The sequence below is a fragment of the Schistocerca nitens genome, chromosome 8, assembly GCF_023898315.1.
Source record: "Schistocerca nitens isolate TAMUIC-IGC-003100 chromosome 8, iqSchNite1.1, whole genome shotgun sequence".
Classification (NCBI taxonomy): domain Eukaryota; kingdom Metazoa; phylum Arthropoda; class Insecta; order Orthoptera; family Acrididae; genus Schistocerca; species Schistocerca nitens.
In genome coordinates, this window is record NC_064621.1 from 25,616,079 (window position 1) to 25,632,727 (window position 16,649).

Below are 16,649 nucleotides of genomic sequence, written 5' to 3' on the forward strand. Positions count from 1 at the left end.
TTTGCAGAATCTGTGAGAAAGGTTCAGGTGCGGTACTAAAATTAAGATTAGAAGTATATAAATGGTAAAATGTTACGCCTATAGTAATTTAACGACACCGGAAATAGTTTGGGCTATGACCCATTTTCTTTAGCTCGAATTTGAAATAACCGTTTTGATCGCTTTCGTTGTGAACAAACGTGATACGCATTGCGACCTGAGTTTCTCCATATGCAGATTAATCACAAAATTCTCAGCTGCCTTAATAGGACGGTCTTGTGTCACAATTGTTTACGTCATACGACGCGCATTGTGATCATTGGTAAGCCTGAAAAACTGTAAAAGATTCAGTGTTACGTCCTTTGCGTGTAGGCACCATTTTCAGGTTCCTACTTCCGATTTACTACCCACAAGCAGAACACCGTAACGGCGGTCGCGTCTCCCAGTACTTAACTCTAGGCAAAGCTGATAATAGGAGCGAAAAGTGACTGATGTGCTATTCTACGAAATATTCATTTATGTAAAGGAACTTTCACAAAACGTAAAGTTTTTAGAATTGGCCTTTTGCGAAAGGCATGTGGTCGGGGACGATCGCAGTGTTCTGAGGGCTGTCCATTATGGTTGCCAAGTTAATTAAGAAGCATGTTCGCCGGCCGGAGTGGCCGAGCGGTTAAAGGCGCTACAGTCTGGAACCGCACGACCGCTACGGTCGCAGGTTCGAATCCTGCCTCGGGCATGGATGTGTGTGATGTCCTTAGGTTAGTTAGGTTTAAGTACTAAGTTCTAGGGGACTTATGACCACAGTAGTTGAGTCCCATAGTGCTCAGAGCCATTTGAACCATTTTTTAAGAAGGATGTTCACAGTTCTGTGTATCCACTCCTGGAATGTCTTGACATTTGAGCTGATAAATACCACGATATTGTTTCTGTCTACGTCAAAGCTGTCTTCAGTTTCTTTTGTATCGCGTTATCTGATCTGTGGGCTAGTTTTGTCATTTTTTTGTGTGCTATCAGTCCTGTCAATCGTGTGGTGGGTGTGTACCATCTGTTTGTTGTTGTTGATGCTCTATGAGTATGTTCTGTATGACTGTGTTTGGATGTTGATGATATTGTTTGTTATCGTATTTCTCTTGTCTCTTTAACCTCGAAAAGAGTAGAATATAGACTGATGAGCCAAAACATTATGATCACTGTGCACAGCGAGGCAGGATGCCATCTGGTGGAGTTTGCGGGCACTTGACGCTGTGAGGAATGTATGCAAGAGAAGGAGCGACGAATGTCAAATCATTCTAGCGCTGGTACGAGTCGGAAATGGGAAAATCCACTGGTGTGTGTGTGTGAATTCCTGAGGGACCAAACTGCTGAGGTCATCGGTCCCTACACTTACGCACTACTTAAGCTAACTTACGCTAAGAACAACACACACATCAATGCCCGAGGGAGGACTGGAACCTCCGACGGGAGGGGCCGCGCAGTCAGTGACATGGCGCCTCTAACCGCGCGGCCACTCCGCGCGGCGTAAATCCACTGGTATATGCGACTTAGACATGAGCAGATTGTTATGACCCGGCGCCGGATAAAGAGCATCTCGGAAACATCGAAGTTAGTAGATAACAAGGTGCTAGACGTCCACGTCTCTTCAGATAATATGGAGGCCAGCGCTGTCCCTTTGTGTAGCGCAACATAGGCGGCGATTTGTGAAAGACATTACAACAGAATACAATGCTGGTGTAGAAACACATGTTTCCAGGGCACATCGTTCAGTGTACACTGCTGAACATACGGCACAGCAGCAGACGATCCCTACACTTCCGCATGTTGGCTCAACGACATCGTTCATTGCAACTGCAGTTGGCACGGGATTATCGAGATTGGACTGTGGATCAGTCGAAACGTAAGGCATAGTCAAATGAACCATGTTCCTTGTTGCGCCATACTGACAGTCGCGACCGGATAAGCCGTCATCCAGCCAAATGGCTGCTCGAAACATGCACCATGCCACGGTTGCAGGCCATTTGGGGTAGTATGAAGCTGTGGAGGGCATTCATCTGGGCTTCCATCGGTCCAGTGGTAGTAATCGAAGACACCATTACAGGTGTGGATTACGTCAACATCGTCGCGGACTATCCATCCCTTCACACTTCCAAGACGCCGATGGCATCTCCCATCAGACTAACTGTCCATCTTACTAGTCCAGAACCGCTTGGTAGTGAATTCAGATTGATGCCTTGGCCAGCAAATTTGGCTGATCTGTAACCGATGGAAAACATCTGGGACGCTGTAGGGCGCCAGATACGCGTATACAAGCCACCGGCCATTACGGGATTCGAGTGACCTCTGCAGAGACATCCGCCGCCATCTATCTTCTGAAACCTACGGAAGACTTGCCGAATCCTTGACACAGAATCGCCACTGCACGGCATTCCAGAGCTGTGCCAAACTCCTTTAAGCGGGCGGTCATAATGTTTTGGCTTATCAGTGTATGTCGGCCTAGTGTGCTCGTACAGTGGCCAGTATTGCGAGCTTAACGTAAGTTCTGTGGTGTGCCAGGTACGGCCGACTTCCTGTCGCTGAACCACTACACGACGTGGCTGGTGTCCGCCGGGGAGAGCGGCAGCGTACCGTCCAAGGTGCGCGACTCTGGGGCCGTGACGACACCCGCCACCGACTTCCCGCTCTCTCTGGGGTCCACGTGGCTCAGGGTAAGCGCCGCCGTCCTCACCTCACCCAACCGTCGCTGCATCACTGCTTATCTACATCTGCGAGACTGCTCTGAAATTCACACTTAAGTGCCTGACAGACGGTTCATCGAACCGCCTGTAGACTATTTCTCTATCGTTACATTCTCTAAGAGCGTGTGGGAAAAATGAACACTTCCGTACGAGCCCCGATTTCTATTATTTTATTATGATGCTCATTTCTTCCTATTTAGAACGGGTTCCATGTAATACTTTCGCATTTCATTTAACGCGCTTGCTTTTCTAAGCTGTACCCTCTATACCTGCAGTCTCTAAACTACGACACGTGGCCGTATGTAGTCTGAATCAAGTATACGTGCGGCCTGCGGTTCTCAGCCGTATTTTACGATGATACACTTCTAACAACTAGCTGTAGAATCTAAAAACGTCAATTAACGTATTTTTGTTGCTCAGTAACAAACAAAAGTACTTACATAGATTAATGTTTGAAGATATGTTCAATTTTAACTGACGTTGATGAATTCCGCTGTAAGCTAAGAAAAGTTTAACGCTTACGTCAAAAGCAGAGTGGTATGTAGCGCGGCCGCTGCGAGGTTAATAGACGTGCGAGGATTAATACTGGGCTACTCAGAAAGAAGGAACAGAATTCAAACATTTATTGCTTCCAAGCAACAAAAGCTATAAACACATTTCCAACAATCCAGGAAAGAGAAAAGTTAAAGTTTTTGTGCATTCAATGTGAGCACCATGTATTCACGACAAATATCAAAACGGTGGTTGATTTCCTGCCACACACGAAGCAGCTGGTCTCTCGTTATCGAATTCACTGTTCAACAATGCGATGTCGCAGACTATCAAAAGTGTCAGGCCCAATGGTGGCAGGGGGGGGGGGGGGGATAAAAACACTTTGTTTTACATAACCCCACAGATAAAAGTCAGAAGGTGTGAGGTCTGGAGACGTCGGCGATGAAGTTCACCTACTGCTCCTCCTCTTCCAATCCAAAGTTGCGACGTTACCTGGTTGACACCACACGTTGGATTTAAAGAGGAGGAGCCGATGACCCCCGAGGTCTTCAGATCTCACACCTTCTGACTTTTATCTGTGGGGCTACAATGTTTACCGCATTTTATCCCCTCCATGCTTTACACTCTTGAAAGTCTGCGACATGGCATCGTTGAAGCGGTGAATTAGAGAACGAGAAGCCAGCTGTGTGGCAACAAATGGTACTCACACTGAATTCATAAAAATTTCAACTTCTCTCTTTCCGGGAACGTTGGAATAGTATTTCTATCATTTGTAGTTTGAAAGCAATAATTGTTTGAAATCTGTTTCTTCTTTTTGAATTGCTCTATACTTTATTGTTTGTCTTTCAGTGCTGACATTTCAAGAGCGTGTGCAAGTAGCACCGATCTGCTGATATGGCATGAAAGTCAAACTGAAATAAGACGGATTCGAGAATGCTCATTACAGAGGCGATCATCTTCAAATATGGTCCAAGTTTCTATGAAATAATATGAAATCAAATTAACGCTGTTTAATACGAGGGCTATCCACAAAGTACATTACGTTTTGGAATTAAAAATAAATAAAGTATTCGAAATTATTTTTATTATATACAGATGAAAGCCACACTTAAATACTACTTTTCTACATAGTTACCATTTAAATTAAGGTACTTATCGTAGCGATGGACGAGCTTGGAAATTCCTTCGTCGTAAAATTCGACCGCCTGCGCCTTCAACCACGTGGTTACCTCTTCTTGAAGCTGTGTGTCGTCATCAAAACGCTGCATAACCAACCACTTCTTCATTGCTGGGAATAAGTGGAAGTCGCTCGGTGCCAGGTCGGGACTGTACGGCAGATGAGAAAACAACTCCCACTTAAAAGATTCGAGAACTTCACGAGTGGCATTTGCCGTGTGGGCCCTGCCGTTGTCGTGAATCAGCGAGATCTTTGAGCCCAACTTTCCCCTGCGCTTGTTTTGTATTGCTCTCCTGAGGTTGTGCAGAGTTTGGCAATAACTTTGAGAGTTTATTGTAGTGCCTCTTTCCAGGAAATCCACAAAAATCACACCTTTTCTGTCCCAAAAGAGGTAACCACGTGGTTGAAGGCGCAGGCGGCCGAATTTTACGACGAAGGAATTTCCAAGCTCGTCCAATGCTACGATAAGTGCCTTAATTTAAATGGCAACTATGTAGAAAAGTAGTGTCGAAGTGTGGCTTTCATCTCTATACAATAAAAAAAATTCCAATACTTTATTTATTTTTAATTCCAAAACGTAATGTACTTTGTGGATAGCCCTCGTACAATGCAGTGAGCAAAAGAAAAATGGCATTCAAAACATTTGTGATCTGGCTTCATATTGGAATTACTGTTGTTGGTTAATATTAATAATTTATATAGGTTGCCAATTAATAGTAATATCGGTAGGGGAAGGTGTAGTAAAGTAGCTGCCTATGTTTTGATCTGAAGAGCGCTTCTGACTGTTAAGAAATGGTCACGCTAATTCTAGCAGACATCGCCACTGTTGACAGTGATGTTCACAGGGGAAGTTTCTTTCGTTATTTCTTAGTAGGACCTGTTTGGTTTTGTTTCATTGCTCGTCTACTAGTCCTGTTACAGCACCCGTATGGAGAGAAATAATTTTTTGACCATATCGGTGTTTAAACAACGTCTTTTGGCCTAAAAATCTAATTCATTTCAGTCTCATAGTTTCTTCTGTGAACCGATGGGGCAAAGTGGCCATACTACTGGTCGGGAGAAGTGGCCAAAAAGAGTGAGTCACTTCCACAAAACACGCGTAATACAACAGATAAAACTGACCTCTAAACACAAAACTATCATCCGCCATTTTGTCCCTTTGTAACAATTTTCAGTTAATAAAATTATATTACGTAAAAAATTTCTGTTGTGTTGTATTAAGCCTAATACAAAAGTCCCTTTGAAAACGGTCTGCTGTAGCCTCTTGGTGTTGTTTTAGACAGAAAGTCGTGAAGCTGCTTACAAAATGCGCCCGGAAACCAGAAAAAAGGACATGGGATCCTGTTGTGTTGGCACTGACCATAGTACCCACTTAGGTACGGAAAATTTGTCACTGTGTGGTTCCTCAGCAAAATGCTTGTAGTTCCAGTATATTATTTTGCTTTCACTTAAAAATAATTGGTATAATATCGTACACTGAAGTGCCGAAGAAACTGGTATAGGCATCCATATTTAAATATAGAGTTATGGGTAAAATATTCCGGAGGTAAAATAGTCCCCCATTCGGATCTCCGGACGGGGACTACGCAGGAGGACGTTGTTATCAGAAGAAAGAAAACTGGCGTTAATACGGATCGGAGCGTGGAATGTCAGATCCCTTAATCGGACAGCTAGGTTAGAAAATTTAAAAAGGGAAATGGATAGGTTAAAGTTAGATATAGTGGAAATTAGTGAAGTTCGGTGGCAGGAGGAACAAGACTTTAGATCAGGTGAATACAGGGCTATAAATACAAAATCAAATAGGGGTAACGCAGGAGTAGGTTTAATAATGAATAAAAAAAATAGGAATGCGGGTACGCTACTGCAAACAGCATAGTGAACGCATTATTGTGGCCAAGATAGATATGAAGCCCACGCCTACCACATTAGTACAAGTTTATATGCCAATTAGCTCCGCAGGTGACGAAGAGATTTATGAAATTTATTATGAGATAAAAGAAATTATTCAGATGGTGAAGGGAGACGATAATTTAGTGGTCATGGGTAACTGAAACTCGACAGTAGGAAAAGGAAGAGAAGGAAACGTAGTAGGTGAATATGGATTGGGGCTAAGAAATGAAAGAGGAAGCCGCCTGGTACAATTTTGCACAGAGCACAACTTAATCATAGCTAACACTTGATTCAAGAATCATAAAAGAATGTTGTATACATGGAAGAAGCCTGGAGATACTGGAAGGTATCAGATAGATTATATAATGGTAAGACAGAGATTCAGGAATCAGGTTTTAAATTGTAAGACATTTCCAGGGGCAGATGTGGACTCTGACCACAATCTATTGGTTACGAACTGTAGATTAAAATTGAAGAAACTGCAAAAAGGTGGGAATTTGAGGAGATGGGACCTGGATAAACTGACAGAACCAGAGGTAGTAGAGAGCTTCAGGGAAAGCATTAGGGAACGATTGACAAGAATGGGGGCGGGAAATACAGTAGAAGAAAAATGGTAGCTTTGAGAGACGAAATAGTGAAGGTAGCAGAGGATCAAGTAGGTAAAAAGACAAGGGCTAATAGAAATACTTGGGTGAAAGATGAAATATTGAATTTAATTGATGAAAGGAGAAAATACAAAAATGCAGTAAATGAAGCAGGCAAAAAGGAATACAAACGTCTCAAAAATGAGATCGCCAGGAAGTGGAAAATGGCTAAGCAGGGATGGATAGAGGACAAATGTAAGGATGTAGGGGCGCATATTACTAGGGGTAAGATAGATACTGCCTACAGGAAAATTGAAGAGATCTTTGGAGAAAAGAGAACGACTTGCATGAATATCAAGAGCTCAGATGGAAATCCAGCAATAAGCAAAGAATGGAAAGCAGAAAGGTGGAAGGAGTATATAGAGGGTCTATACAAGGGCGATGTACTTGTGGACAATATTATAGAAAAGGAAGAGAATGTAGATGAAGATGAAATAGGAGATATGATATTGCGTGAAGAGTTTGACAGAGCACTGAAAGACCTAAGACGAAACAAGGCCCCGGGAGTAGACAACATTCCATTAGACAGCCTTGGAAGAGCCAGGCCTAACAAACCACTACCATCTAGTCAGCAAGATGTATGAGACAGGCGAAATACACTCAGACTTCAAGTAGAATATAATAATTCCAGTCCCAAAGATAGTAGGTGTTGAAAGATGTGAAAATTACCGAACTATCAGTTTAATAAGCCACTAACACGAATTCCTTACATACGAATGGAAAACTGGTAAAAGCCGACCTCGGGGAAGATCAGTTTGGATTCTGCAGAAATGTTGGAACACGTGAGGCAATACTGACCCTACGACGTATCTTAGCAAATAGATTAAGGAAAGGCAAACCTACGTTTCTAGCATTTGTAGACTTAGAGAAAGCTTTTGACAATATTGACTGGAATACTCTCTTTCAAATTCTGAAGGTGGCAGGGGTAAAATATAGGGAGCGAAAGGCTATTTACAATTTGTACAGAAACCAAATGGCAGTTAAAAGAGTCGAGGGGCATGAAAGGGAAGCAGTGGTTGGGAAGGGAGTGAGACAGGGTTGTATCCTATCCCCGATGTTATTCAATCTGTATATTGAGCAACCAATAAAGGAAACAAAAGAAAAATTCGGAGTAGGAATTAAAATCCATGGAGAAGAAATAAAAACCCTGAGGTTCGCCGATGATATTGTAATTCTGTCAGAGACAGCAAAGGACCTGGAAGAGCAGCTGAACGGAATGGACAGCGTCTTGAAAGGAGGATATAAGATGAACATTAACAGAAGAAAAACGAGGATAATGGAATGTAGTCGAATTAAATCGGGTGATGCTGATGGAATTAGATTAGGAAATGAGATGCTTAAAGTAGTAAAGGAGTTTTGCTATTTGGGGAGCAAAATAACTGATGATGGTCGAAGTAGAGAGGATATAAAATGTAGACTGGCAATGGCAAGAAAAGCGTTTCTGAATAAGAGAAATTTATTAACACCGAGTATAGATTTAAGTGTCAGGAAGTCGTTTCTGAAAGTATTTGCATGGAGTGTAGCCACGTATGGAAGTGAAACATGGACGATAAATAGTTTGGACAAGAAGAGAATAGAAGCTTTCGAAATGTGGTGCTACAGAAGAATGCTGAAGATTAGATGGGTAGATCACATAACTAATGAGGAGGTATTGAATAGAATTGGAGAGAAAAGAAATTTGTGGCACAAGTTGACTAGAAGAAGGGATCGGTTGGTAGGGCATATTCTGAGGCATCAGGGGATCACCAATTTAGTATTGGAGGTCTGCGTGGAGGGTAAAAATCGTAGAGGGAGACCAATAGATGAATACACTAAACAGATTCAGAAGGTTGTAAGTTGCAGTAGGTACTGGGAGATGAAGAAGCTTGCACAGGATACAGTAGCATGGAGAGCTGCATCAAACCAGTCTCTGGACTGAAGACCACAACAGTAACAACATGTAAACACGTAGAGTACTGCGCATAGGTCGACAACGCCTATATAAGGCAACAAGTGCCTTGCATAGTTGTTAGCTCGGTTACTGCTGCTACAAAGACAGTTTATCAAGATTCAAGTGAGTTTGAACATGGTGGTATAGTCGGCACAGGAGCGATGGGAAACAGCATCTCAGAGGTAGCGATGAGGTGGGGATTTTCCCGTAAGACCATTTCACGAGTGTACCGTGAATATCAAGAATCCTGTAAAACATCAACATCGCTGCGGCCGGAAAAAAAATCCTGCAAGTACGAGACCAATGATGATTGAAGAGAATCGATCAACGTGAGAGAAGCGCAACCCTACCGCAAAATGCTGCAGATTTCAATGCTGGGCCATCAACAAGTGTCACCGTGCGAACCATTCAACGAAACATCATCGATATGGGCTTTCGGAGCCGAAGGACCACTCGTGCACGCTTGACGACTGCACAACACAAAGCTTTATGCCTCGCCTGTGCCGGCCACACCGACTCTGAAGTGTTAATAACTGGAAATATGTTGTTGTGTCCAGTCGCACGTGTCTCGTTTCAAACTGTATTGAGCGGATGAACGTGTACGGATATGGAGACAGCCTCATGAATCCATCGACCCTGAATGTCAGCAGCGGACTGTTTAAGCTGGTGGAGGCTCTGTAATGGTCTGTGGCATGTGCAGTTGGGGTGCTATGGGACACCTGATACGTCGAGATACGACTCTGACAGGTGGCACGTACGTAAGCATCCTGTCTGATCAACTGCATCTATTCATGTCCATTGTGTATTCCGACGGACTTGGGAAATTCCAGAAGGACAATGCGACACCCCACACGTCCAGAATTACTACAGAATGGCCCCAGGAATACTCTTCTGAGGTTAAACACTTCTGCTGTCCACCAAACTCCCCAGACATGAACATTATTGAGCAATCTGGGATGCCTTGCAACGTGCTGTTCAGAAGAGATCTCCACCCCCTCGTACTCTTAAGGATTTATGCTACGGATTTATGGACAGCCCTGTAGGATTCATGGCGTCAGTTCCATCCAGCACTACTGCAGACATTAGTCGAGTCCATGCCACGTCGTGTTGCGGCACTTATGCGTGCTCGCGAGGGCCCTACACGATAATATGTAGCTGTACCAGTTCCTTTGACTCTTCAGTGTATAACATGCAGATTCGAAATATGTAAATGGAAAGCTTCTATCAATAACCAAGGTTTGGTGAAAACTGAACTTCTCTTGCACTTTCACTCCAACTCCCCCCCCCCCTCCCCCATCGCCCCCCCATTTCCTATGCAGCCCGATGTGTCGCTCTACAGTGTCTCAGTATCGACTCCTAAGCAAAAATGTTTGACGGCCACTGCCTTATAGCCCAATCCGCACTTAGAAGTCAGCGACGTATAATAAATCCATGGAATAATGTAATAAAACGCACAGTAGCGAAATAAAAACCGTTAACAGAACGTTACTTCCATTGTCACGCGGTTGAAATTACACATAGGAAACAAATTATAAATTCTTAACAAATTATATTGCTTACGATGGCGTATCAGGAGGTTTGAACACAGGTAACACAGAAATATTTCTTAACTTTACTTTCCACTCAAGGACATAGGTCATGTACTCAATCTTTACATTTCGTACACAGAACATGTCTTATTTTCCATCTTCCTTACACAGCTGACATAACCAATTCACTATATCCCTTTTTTCATCTTAAAGTTTTCATCTATCTGTCCCTTTTTATAGGTTTGTGCGCAAGTTTCTTCTTTTTTGCCTTTTCTTTGGCTTTTATTTCCTTTCTATAAGCACTTGATGTTAATTCCATTGTAGGTTTAGGTCGTTTTGTATTTTTCTTGATAACTGCTGTTATACAGGGGATAGGAAATTAACTGTTCAAGCAAGCCTTTATTTGTTGACTTAATGTTGACAACTGTTGCAATAGTGTGTTCTGGTTCACATTCGTGAGACATTGTAGAAGGTTCAGACTGATCACTGAGTGTTGTTGCAATGTTAGGTGACCTTCCAGATTTTCAGGTTGTTGCTTCTGTTCCATCAGACGATTTTCGTCTGACTGATCAACAGTATTACGGTAGTAGCTACAAATTCCTCTTCTTTGACGATATTTCTATCACATGGCCAGAAGCGTGGTGCCTGAAAATCGTTTAGTGCTATGTACAACTGACTAGTGTAGTTTCTGTGGAATCTTTCGAAAGCAATGGTGGTTTCTGTCTGTTAAAACTTAGTTTTGACATAATGGATAGAGGAAAGGCGTTCTTGTGTATGTAAGTATCTACCAAGTAGTCTCACAACATTCTAGTTTTTCATTCATAGGCATCGGTGACGTTAAGTTTTCAACAAAACAGTCAGCAATCATAAGAGAGAAACTTCCCCATTTCATTTCAGGAACAGCAGTCATGATCTAGTCCGAGTATTTTTATATTTCGCCACCAGTTCTATATTAGATGAAATTTACAATCTTCGAATCTTACACCAGACCACCCTTCACTTCAAGCTTCCATAATACTCTCTTACAAGTTTGAAAACATCGTTGAAGGATTAATTTTAGACCTAGATTATGTCTTTTATCAACAACTGTCGAAAAGACATGCTGATAGGATAAAGTTTTCATGTCGCTGAACAAAGGAAATTACCATTGCAATATAGTGTCGTAAATAATCGTAAATAACTAACAAAAAGCTTTATGCAATACTTGAAGGTTCCACCAACATATATTGTGTCAGACTGACTAATTATTCTGAGGTTTCAGCTTCACAGAATATTACAAGCTCTTGTCAGCATCGTTATGTAACAACAAATTCGCCCCATCTGCAGTTCTCACAGTTAATGTGTTCAGAACATGAACCACCTGGGTACTTGTAAGTCATTTCGATGGAATTTTCCGCCTAACTTTGTAAATGGATTTACCAAAGCTGTCGACATTTTTAATGGGTGTCTTTGCTGTGTGTTCTCCTTTAAGTTGCTTATATGTAAGTTTTATAGTTTCTCACATATCTGTTCCGTAGCTTTGACAGAATAGTTTCTGCGTCTGAATTTAATCACCATCTGTCTGACTGGTTGTGGTCATCTTGACTCGAGCACATCGGTGTCTTCAAAGGAGACAATGTTAATAAAATTTTGCAATTCTTAAGGCTCCACGCCCGTCGCGCTACAGTTTTTGGAATACGAAAGTGTTGCCTTTCTGAAGCAGCATTTTCTTTCCTGTTTTACAGACTGTAACAGCGACGGGGAACACGTTCACTATGAAGCGATCTGCCTTAGACTGAAATCTGAGCCAACAGACTACCACTCCGAGATGGTATGGAGGGCTCGGGACTACTATCTGCTGGTGCTTAGACTCGCTTGGGAGGCATGGGTCCTGCTAGCATACTTACGAGGTCCTGCGCCTCGACTGAAACGATACTCCCTAGGCACGTAATTTGAATAGGTCTTTTGTAAGGAACGGTGTCAAAAGCCTTCTCGAAATCTAAAAATATGGAATAAATTTGATATTCCCTGTCGATATCACTTATTACTTCGCGCAAGTAAAGAGATAGTTGTGTTTCACAAGAAAGATATATTCTGAATCCGTGCTGACTGTGTCGACCGTTTTCTTCAAGGTAATTCTTAATGTTCGAACACAAAATGTGTTTCAAAAACCATATGCGTTGCAAAATTCTACTGAAAATTGACGTTTTTGATATGGGTCTGTAATTCATCGTATTGCTCCTGTCTCCTTTCCTGAGCATTGGTGTAAGCTGCGTAACTTTCCAGTCTTTAGGTATGGAACTTTCGTTCAGTGAGTGGTTATGTATTAATGTTAAGTAAGGAGCTATTGTATACTCTGAAAGAAGCCCAATTGGTATGCAGTTTGCACCGGAAGACTTGCTTTGTTTATTGATTTGAGCTGCTTTGCTACACCGAGGATATCTATTTCTAATTTACTCGTGTTGGCAGAAGTTCCTGGTTCGCACGCTGCAATATTTTATTCGTCTTCTTTGGTGAAGAAATTTTAGAGAAATAAGTTTAATAACTCCACATGAAGGTTTGTCTCGTGTTTTCCTCTTCGATACTGCTTTTCTGTTCAGAAAACTAGCCTTTCCCCTGCAGCTTCACCCACATATGTGTCCGAAACATATGTTGAACACACCTCCTCCTCGCGCCTCTGTGTGTCCACTTATTCCTCTCTCTGTCTGCCCACCTCGTCCTCCTACCTCTATCTCCTATTCCCCACTCTCTCTGTCTCTTCACCTTCTCCTCCCCCTCTTTGCCTATTTCCTCCACCTTCTCTCTCTAACCATATCTTTCTCCCCCTCTGTCTGACTGTATCCTCCTACCCCTCTCTCTCTCCATCTCCACCTCCACTCTTGTTTTTCAATCTTCCCACTGCCCCTCTACACCTTTACCTACCTCATGCGTCTCCCCCTCCTCTCTCTTTCCTCCACCACCTCTCTCTGACCATCTCCCCTCTATCCAAATCAACCTTGTCCCAGCCATGCTCTTCGGCACGAGTAGCCCTTGCAGTACAGTTCAGTAAAGCTGGCCAATACTACTCCACCATCATACAGGTCAGGCTACATATCAGGTGCTTGAAACTCATTTATTTGTTCCTGATATACAGGTTCAAATGGTTCAAATGGCTCTGAGCACTATGGGACTCAACTGCTGAGGTCATTAGTCCCCTAGAACTTAGAACTACTTAAACCTAACTAACCTAAGGACATCACAAACATCCATGCCCGAGGCAGGATTCGAACCTGCGACCGTTGCGATCTTGCAGCTCCAGACTGCAGCGCCTTCAACCACACGGCCACTTCGGCCGGCCTGATATACAGGCCACCAAGCAAAGCAGACTGATAAAACAAGCCAATACAATGTAACACAATACACCTGTCACGCAGGGCACCCTTCATGTTGGGGCTGGGAAAACTTTTGTTACCCTAACATGTAGGCTGCCCTGCAAAGCACGTTGACTTGGCACACTGATACCATTCCCACATAACATGCCTGTCATACAGGGTGGCCTATATGCCATTAGCTAAATAACATTTTTTTGTCCTTATCTTCCCTTCTATTGGAGCTAGGCAGTTATAAACCCCTCACTGCTAATACTATTGAGACCTGCTGTTCCTGTTTGGATGAAATTGCTCAAGGGATCTGGGAGGAGAACCCAGGCATACACACATACATACATACAGGATGAAAATTATTGAACTATATGAAATAAACGTAAATTAGTTACAAACTATGGCATGCACACAAATCATTCAAGATGTAAACATCACTACAGATATTTGGATTTAGGTTATGACATGTTCAATATACCTGCCATCATTGGCGATGATGTGGCGCAGACGAATAGCGATATTCTGCATGACCCGCTGAAGTGTCGGAACATCTATGCTGTCAGTGACCTCCTGAATGGCTCAACAATGATATCAGGGTTATCGTTATACGTCCTGTCCTTAAGATAGCCCCGCAAAAAGGAGTCGCATGTGTTCAGATGCGGAGAACATGGCTGCCAATCGAGGCCCTGCCAGTGGCGTCTGGGTACCCCAGAGCCAGAATGCGGTCCCAAAAGTGCTCCTCCGGGACATCAGACATTCTCCTGCTTCGATGGGGTCGAGCTCCGTCTTACATGAACCACATCTTGTCGAAAACAGGGTCACTTTGGATAAAGGGGATGAAATCATCTTCGAAAACCTTCACGTACAGCTTGGTTGTCACTGTACCATCAAGGAATATCGCACCGATTATTCTGTGACTGGACATTTTACACCACACAGTCACCCATTAAGGGTGAAGAGACTTCTCGACCGCAAAATGCGGATCCTCAATCCCCAAAATGCGCCAAATTTGCTTATTGACGAACCCATCCAAATGAAAATCGGCTTCGTCGCTAAACCAAACCTTGAATGCGCATAGCAATTTCCGTCATGCCTCGCTGCCAGCCGTGCTGTTTGAACGTCCTAATGCAAACCGTTCAGAAGCCATATGATTTTCTTTCATGTAATTCAATAATTGTCACCATTTACATACACTATGCTTTATACACAGGGTGATTCCGCTGTCCCAATTGATCCCGTTTTATGCAAACCGTAATATTGTATCTGGCGTTAAAAATTCATATGCGAGATTTTCATATTCTCTCGCCTGCTATGTGCTAACTATTAGTCTTACAGAAAAAAATCAACTGGATCTTTTTGTAGGAAATATAATTTAGTTAAATTTTGCACAGGGATAGGTTTTCACCTGAGGCTGTAGTTTTCGAGTTATTCAAAAAGAATATGCAAAAGTGACCTTCAAATGCACCCTCATTCAGGCCCCAACAGTCAGGATTTCCAGTATGTTGTTAATGGCACTCCCTCCAAAAACTATTCGAAAGGAATATATTGGCAAGAAAATTAAGAGGATGCTCGCACGCTCCACACTGCCAAATGTTTCCAGTAGAAAGGACACCAGCAACTCCAACCGAATGTCACGGGAGGGGAGAGCGAGAACGAGAGGGAGAAGGATCGCTACATGAACCAAGGCGTGGCCTTCAGTGGATGACGACAATGAGGCTGCATTTATTACTTCAGCCCAAACAAGCTGAGGAATATTAGCATTAAGATGCATCATAGCACTGCCTGTTTTTATAATCGTACATGGATGGGCATCCTCGGGCATTGAAATATGTCTTCACTATCAAGGATGCCTTTTGTCTGCTGTCAAGCTCTCCTCTATCTTCCAAAAGCACAGTTACGCGTACGCGATAGCCGTTGGTTGATCCTTCAGATGTTTCAATTTCCAACAGCCTTAGATTTATGTCTAAAAATTGATTCTTGGAAATTTTGTATGGTTACACTAGAAACATTCATAATAATGACATGTAAACATGGAGATCCTCCAACAACAGTCTACGAATTGGTATTGTTTCTTCACGAAGAGTACTTTAAAAACCAGTATTCTCTGGTGGATTCATGCGACTCTGCTTCACGTCACGTAAATGTTCATTTGACTTGGTCCTATCTTACTATAGGGTCATGGTGTCATCCCTAGGTTCCGGTAGCATTTTTATGTGATTCTCCAATTCTTTTGGAAAGCGTGCCTCGCTACGGACACTCAATCAGAATGAACGATTATTCGTGGACGTTACAACGGCAGTAGAAAACAATAACAGTAAGTTTATTATACGGATGCTGCGAGACATTATACAAGTATTGTAATCCACAGGTTGTGCCGGTGGGGCTGAGGAAGACTCTGAACTGGCTGTCAGTGAACTATCCCGGGTACCCAATAATCGTCACAGAAAACGGCTGCAGCGACGACGGCACTACGCTGGATGACAAACAGCGCGTAGCCTACATCAGGGTAAGTCTATCTGGCCCGCAGCGCGCCTAAGCTGTGCGAGCGAGCGAAGGTATAAAAAATGTCACAAAGTTGTGAGACTGTAATAACACATTACAAGTTCTTTGCTACAACAGGTAAAGGTGGAAACAAAGCTTACTAGTAGTGTTAGATTTCAATTACTTCCTACGCGTAAATGCATACCGACTTTGTAAGATGTCTTTTGAATTTCCATTGCCTGCTTGACTGTGTGTGTGTGATTCGAATTGGTGTTCCACATTTCAGTTGGGCCCCCATGCGAAGCACTCTTGTCATATGCAGCGAGAAGAAAGGCTGAGGATACTTACAAGACCACGTGCCAATTGGGTTTTATTTATTTATTTATTTATTTTGTATTTAGGTTACGTGAAGCTCAGCGTTCAGGCTCGCTTCCCAGCCAGAGCAAAATTCTAAAGA

General features: G+C 42.9%; 1 protein-coding gene across 1 annotated transcript in view; it reads left to right on the forward strand.

Moving 5' to 3' along the window:
* Positions 1-16,649, forward strand: part of LOC126198592 (myrosinase 1-like) — a 240,906-nt gene that overhangs the window by 167,608 nt on the left and 56,649 nt on the right. Inside the window, exons 9-10 of the mRNA XM_049935041.1 lie at positions 2,530-2,681; positions 16,080-16,217. Coding sequence (XP_049790998.1) covers positions 2,530-2,681; positions 16,080-16,217 — 290 coding nt within the window. The remainder of the gene's footprint in view (positions 1-2,529; positions 2,682-16,079; positions 16,218-16,649) is intronic.